The 7,155-nt window shown below is 46.0% G+C and overlaps 1 protein-coding gene across 1 annotated transcript in view; it reads right to left on the bottom strand.

Moving 5' to 3' along the window:
• The window catches only part of plppr2a (phospholipid phosphatase related 2a), a gene marked incomplete at both ends in the record, with an annotated part of 23,601 nt that extends 16,749 nt beyond the window's left edge, over positions 1–6,852 (bottom strand). The window contains one exon of the mRNA XM_084488761.1: positions 6,784–6,852. Coding sequence (XP_084344887.1) covers positions 6,784–6,852 — 69 coding nt within the window. The remainder of the gene's footprint in view (positions 1–6,783) is intronic.
• Between the last annotated feature and the right edge of the window lie 303 nt (positions 6,853–7,155).

Below are 7,155 nucleotides of genomic sequence, written 5' to 3'. Positions count from 1 at the left end.
ATTAAAATATTTATTTTGTTTAATTTTTAACAATTAGCATGTTGTTACTGATAAAAATGGACAAGATTTTGTGTTATGCATCTCATTCAAAACATCAGCCTGTAGTACAAGCTCTAAAGCGAGAACGGTTTGGGTGGTTGCGTCACAATGAATCAAGTGCCTGGTTGTTTAAATGCGTCGCAACAGAATGTCAACAGCCAGCCATCACAACTTGATCAACAGAAAAGCAGTCGTTCCCCTCAGCACAGAGCACAGAAGAACTCCGAAAACACAGTAAGCGATAACCTTCGTGAACCGACTGACTGGAAAGACTTGGCAGCGGATGGTGGAGGTGAAGGTTGTGAAGGAAGTGGCTGTGGAGGTACTGGCTGTGAGGGTGGTAGTGAGGATGATGATGGTGATGATGGTGATGATGATGATGATGATGATGATGATGACGATGATGATGATGATGTTATTGTTGACAGAGGGGTTGGACTGGGGGGTTATGCTGCTCTCAGTCCCGAGATGCAGTTGAAACATGTGTCCGTTTTGTGTTCTAGATTCTTAATGGACAGCATGCGCTGGGCTCCTGTCAAAGTAAACTCTATACACGCTTCTGAGACAGACAGACAGACAGAGAGGGAGAGGGAGAGAGAGAAAGAGAGAAAGACAGACAGACAAACAAACAGACAGACAGAGAGGGAGGGAGGGAAAAGAGAGTGAGCAAGAGAGACAGACTGCACACAGACACACAAACAAAGACAGAGAAAGAGAGGAGGGAGAGAAAAGAGGAGAAGGAATGCACAAAGACAGAGAGAGAGTTTGAACAGGACCATTTGAAGAAGAGGAAGATACTAGGATCATCATCAACATCATCATAATCATCATCATCACCACCTTGTCATCACAAGCCAGCAAATGGAATAATTTAATCTGCTGTACTCTGTTATACTGTGTGTGTGTGTGTGTGTGTGTGTGTGTGTGTGTGTGTGTGTGTGCGTGTGTGTGTGTGTGTGTGTGTGAGACAGCTGTGGAGCTGAAGAAGTGTTACCTACTGCGAGACGTTATTATCTATTTATAGATGTGGAGGAGGCATTTAAGGTGTTTCATATCTCTCTCTAACCCCCCACCTCTCTCTCTCTCTCAACCTCTCGTTAACAAGGCTTTTGGGAGTTTATGTATGTGAGTGTGTGTGTGTGTGTGTGTGTGTGTAGCACACACACACACATGCACATGTACATGCACACATGTGATTCAGTGCACGGTAGCCATGGGACAGACACTTCTAAAAGAGTGTGAACAGCGAACAATGTGTTTGATATTCTTGATACGCAGGCATCGACTAAGAATCCATGCTCAGACAGCCCCCTCTAGTGGCCACACAACACAGTACACATTTACAGCTCACGGAAAGAGTCATACAAATCAACTAAATAAGTTATATAATGGAAAAATTCTATTTTTGAGATTATTTCTTACTAACTACCATTTGAGGTCAAGGGTCAAGGGTCAAAAGCTCCAGCTGAGAAGGCACCTCTACGTCTCGGTGTGAGGAGGTCATCTGTTGCTTCCTATCACCTGTTTTACCAATACTGTGGTTATATTGGGAATCAGAGCTGATCTCAGCATTCCTGACACCTGTCTGCCATGAAGGAGACTTAAATCATTCTACATGTATAACGTATAAGTAGTCCTTGCTTTTGTTAGTGCATTGGACTTCTCCTTGTGAGGCGAGGGCGAACGCAGAGTAAACTCCCATCTGAGATCTCTGATTATTGTATGTTTATTACTTAAGTCTATTGGACTAATTATTACCAGATTGATGTATTGCAGAATTCCCACCACAGTACAAAAAAAGATGTATCCAAAAATACGACTGAATGCTTTAATGTTGCAATATTAGGGTGTGGAGTCCAGACACAGTGCATCAAACATGACCTGTGTCTTGAATCACTGTAAGTCTAAAAGCACATTTGACAATAGTAGTTATCTATCTATTGATCTAAATTAATCAATACTTCACAGTATGGAGCACTTGACACCCTTGACACCCTGAAAAACGTTAATTTCAACTTTGTGAGTTTGTTCTTTATGTTTCCCAGCAGTGTCTATAAGAATGAGTCAACTGAAGTCAAGTTCATTTTATTAAGTATAGTCCTTCTTCGCAGTTCCAGTCTCAGAGGGCTTCACGGACCCACATAAACAGCCACACCCCCTGATGCTAAACCGGGACAAGGAGGGACAAGGACAGACTCCCCACACCCAGGGGGGAGAGACCTTGAGACTAAAGGGCTGATTATTATTATTATTATGGTTCCACGTCGACGCAACACAATGAACCCGCTGACGCGTCGACACATTCGTGAACTTGTTTTGGTTCTGCGCCAGGTTTTAGTGAGCGGACCGACGCAAGGTTACAATTTTTGGGAGGCGCATGTCAGGCCCTTGCAGTGGATGCACGGAGAGTCCGCAAGGGCGTAATGGGTCTGTAAACCCCCTTGCATTGCGTCGACGTGGAACCATAATCAGCCCTTCACCCAGAAGAGGGACCCCCACCAGGGCTGGGGAGCGGGGTGAAAGGTGCTGAATGGACAGACGTATAATGGCAGCACAAAGCAGAGCAGAACCAAGGTTACATAAGATGCTGTTATTAAAGAGAGCAGCGTGGATGAAAAGGAGCAACGGGGAAGGAGGGAGAAAGACGGTGAATGAATGAATATGACTGATTGGTTTCCATGGTTACAGTTGATGAGTGTGTCGGGGGGGGTGTATATAAAAGAACCTTCAGGCTCGATACACATCACTGTCACGTATCCACATGAACACACGCACACACACATGCACACACACGCGCAGATGCACACACGCCTGGATGCACATGCACACAAACACACACACGCACATGAACACACACACCCACCACACAAATGCACATGCACACAAACACACACACGTACATGAACACACACACCCACCACACAAATGCACATGAATGCACACATACACAGACACGCAGATGCACATGAACACACACACACACACACACACACACACACACATGCACTTATTTGCAGTGGTTTGATGGATGAGTTATTGAATTTGTGCTCAGGAGTGTGAACAATGGACTGTGTGGTTGTAACAGTGCAGTATTATTCAGCATGATCCATATCTACTTTCCATATTGAACCAATGATAAAACGGTCAGCTTACTTCCCCCAAAACCCTCTCTCTGTGATTGGCTGACCAGGAGCGAGTTGGCGGAGCATAACCAATCACCTCATCAATACATCAATCACTGCTGGTCGTCATAGCACCCCTGCTGGCCAATCAGATCCCAATCAGATTGTGACGGATCAATACACACACGTCTCCGATCCATCGGGCTAAGCACACCCTGACTTTTATCAAAGAAAACCTCTGCAACCAAACAAGAATGAAGATGTAACTCCTCCCCTTGCAGTTGTTGGTTTCAGGCCCAGACTCTGTGCCCTCTCCCCCGAGAAGCTCTGAATCTCTAACAGAGTAGGACTGATGGATCTCTGGTTACCTTCAACCAAACCTCTGACACCCAGAGGGACACCCAGAGAGAGTGACACCCAGCGAGCATGACACCCAGAAAGAATGACACCCAGAAAGAATTGACACCCAGGGAGAATGACACCCAGAGCGGGGGCGGGAGAGCAACTCAGAGGGGCCGAGGCTGAAGAGATGGAGGGAGAAGAGAAAGAGAGAGAGAGAGAGAGAGAGAGAGAGAGAGAGAGAGAGAGAGAGAGGGTTAGCACCAGGAAGCGAGTGATACCAGCTCTGGGGTGTGTATGGTGACATCACTGGCAGCCACATGGTGAGGGTCATCACCATATTTAAGATGGTCTTATTCTACCAGAGAAGCACACAGCAGGGGCTCCCGCGCTGGGAAGATGGATCAGATGAAGAAATGCCGGAGGTACCCATCTGAATGCTACTACTTATTCCAAACCTACTACCATTAATGTTATGTTCTGCTTCTACTACTACCACTACCACTACCGCTACCACTACTACTACTACTACTACTACCACTACCACTACCGCTACTACTGCTACTGCTACCGCGTTTGAGGGATATAACATGAAGTTACTAATGCCATCCCCATGTACAGCCTGTATGCTAATTTACTTCAGAGGTTTGCAAGTAAAAGATAACCTCGTAAAGAAATGAACATTGGCATCACTTAATAAATGACTAAAAAACTAAAAATTTTCCACCATGTGCTCTCAGTCCATAATCGATAATTCAAAGCCTCTGCGTCTAAATTAATTGCTTGATAGATAAGAAATTCAAACAAGTCATCCAAGATGATTTGTTTTCTGTCAAAAGGTTCAGGGGTTTTACTAAAGCCTGAATCTGCATTACCTCCAACTACTCACAGACACTTAGGCTGGCTTTACACGACAACGATCTGAACACAAACCGTAAAAGTGGCATTGCGTTCCCGCTTTTCATTCCGCGTTTAGACGAGCGTCGTTGGGTGGAAATCTGTGTGCATACTGTGACACAAAAGTGTGTGAAATCCGACATGTTTGTTGTGGTTAGCCTGTACTGCACATGGATGTGACCTAAACGCGTACAGAACGAGAGCCAGCGTGAGCAGCTCAGAGCACACTTTTACGTTGTTAACCCTTGAGACGGAAACACAACGGTGGAGCATTTTTAAGATTTCCACTCACTTCATTTAAACGAAAGGCACATCTGATCAAATATTTTGTCGGTTTAACCCGGGAGCGTTGCCGTGTAAAGCCAGCCTTACTCAGCCCTCAGCTGACAGGTGACAGCCAAGGTACTCACCCCTGATAGTATGTGTGTACCCCACCTTCAAATCAGTGACATAGGATGTAGTAATCGACTTTGTGGTACATTATATCCTTGTCATCGAAGGAAAGAAAAAGGAAAATGATGGGATCGCCTTGGTTTTCCAGTAGGCTAGACATTCTCAGTGCAGTGCAATGAATAATACGTTCGATAATAAGTTCGACCTCACATACTGTGGAATCAAAGAATTGTTTTTGGTGGATGAGCCATGTGATATTTTTGCAATACCTCATCGATAAAACGTCACCACTAAAACAACGTATCAAACATTCCACATTCGTCTATTTAGGTGGAATCGAAGCGTAGTAAGGTTGATCCATCTCCGCTGAGTGCATGCTTGCTGCCGCGGCCAGAGACTTGAACCTCTTCTACTTCTGCATTATCATGTCAGAGTAAGAGAATGAATAAGGCAGTGAAGACCGATTTCGAAGGTCACAAAGAAGACCTTAGATGCTAGGGGACACACCAGAAGCTAGGGGAAGAAGCAATATGTTTAGAAGCTTGGGGACACACCACTGTCTGGAGGCTAGGGGACCCACCACTGTCTGGAGGCTAGGGGACACACCACTGTTATGAAGCTAGGGGACCCACCACTGTTATGAAGCTAGGGGACACACCACTGTTATGAAGCTAGGGACACACCACTGTTATGAAGCTAGGGGACACACCACTGTTATGAAGCTAGGGGACACACCACTGTTATGAAGCTAGGGACACACCACTGTTATGAAGCTAGGGGACACACCACTGTCTGGAGGCTAGGGGACACACCACTGTTATAAAGCTAGGGGACACACCACTGTTATGAAGCTAGGGACACACCACTGTTATGAAGCTAGGGACACACCACTGTTATGAAGCTAGGGGACACACCACTGTTATGAAGCTAGGGGACACACCACTGTTATGAAGCTAGGGGACACACCACTGTTATGAAGCTAGGGGACACACCACTGTCTGGAGGCTAGGGGACACACCACTGTTATGAAGCTAGGGGACACACCACTGTTATGAAGCTAGGGGACACACCACCGTCTGGAGGCTAGGGGACACACCACTGTCTGGAGGCTAGGGGACCCACCACTGTTATGAAGCTAGGGGACACACCACTGTCTGGAGGCTAGGGGACACACCACTGTCTGGAGGCTAGGGGACCCACCACTGTTATGAAGCTAGGGGACCCACCACTGTTATGAAGCTAGGGGACACACCACTGTTATGAAGCTATAGGGGACACACCTCCTATCATTGTGGGCTATATTTCAACAATTTCATTACTATTTTCACAATACATGGAAGTATTTGGGTTGTGGGCAAAGATGCGTAATAAGATATGGCTTATACTACGGAGCGGCTTATATGTGGTATTTTGAAACCTTCCAGCCCATTTTACCGCTCCTGCGGCTTATAGAAAATGCGGCTTTATTTTCGAAAAATACGATGTATGATACCCATATAGATAGATATTGATATCATGGTATACGTTTCTACTTAGCTCGAAATGTCAGGTTGCTTAGGGCTTACAGGCTTAAGTTGCCTTATGCTAGTTTGATTATGTAGGTTGCCGGTGACCTGCCTCGTCTTAAGCTTCTCAGGGCCCAGTTTAATCCTGTGATTCCCTCCCTGACAATCAAATACCTGAACTTGAACCTCTTGTGCTTCTGCATTATCAAGTCAGAGTAAGAGAATGTAATTGCAGCGAAGACAGATTTAGGAGGTAACAAAGAGATTCTTTATGTTATAGGATAATGACACAAAATAAAAACAAACTAAGAAACGAGTGAGTGGGACCGGGATATAATCAACACAAACTCAAATCAATACAAAAGAAAAGGGATATCGTCACACTAAACTCACACATATCATGACTCCGTCAGGCTCCAGGTTGAATACATGCTGCTGATGTTTACTGCGCCTCATCCAATCAGACGCCAGAGAGCTCGCCGACTCACCTCCACAAACAGGAAGCAGGGGACGATGGAGCTGCTGCTCTTCACCCCGGGCTTCTCCTCCGCTGCCATCCTCCTCTTCTCTTCCTCTTCCTCTTTCCGGGTCCTTCTCCCCCTCTTCTCCGGGTCACCTCACAAGCACACCTGGGGACAGACGACAGGACACAGGAGTTAAGAAGGTAGAGCGCGTGGGCTGGTAACCGCAAGGTTGCTAGTTCGAACCCCGTCTCCTCCTGGCGCGAGAGTGTCGAGGTGTCCCTGAGCGAGACGCCTCAGCCAGACTGCTCCTGATGAGCTGATGAACTGGTCCTGAGAATGTGTGTATGAATGGGTGAATGTTAGGCAATATTGTAAAGTGCTTTGAGTGGCAACTGG

The sequence above is a fragment of the Micromesistius poutassou genome (assembly GCF_964030765.1).
Source record: "Micromesistius poutassou genome assembly, chromosome: 1".
Lineage (NCBI taxonomy): Eukaryota > Metazoa > Chordata > Actinopteri > Gadiformes > Gadidae > Micromesistius > Micromesistius poutassou.
This window is presented reverse-complemented; position numbering and strand designations above follow the sequence as displayed.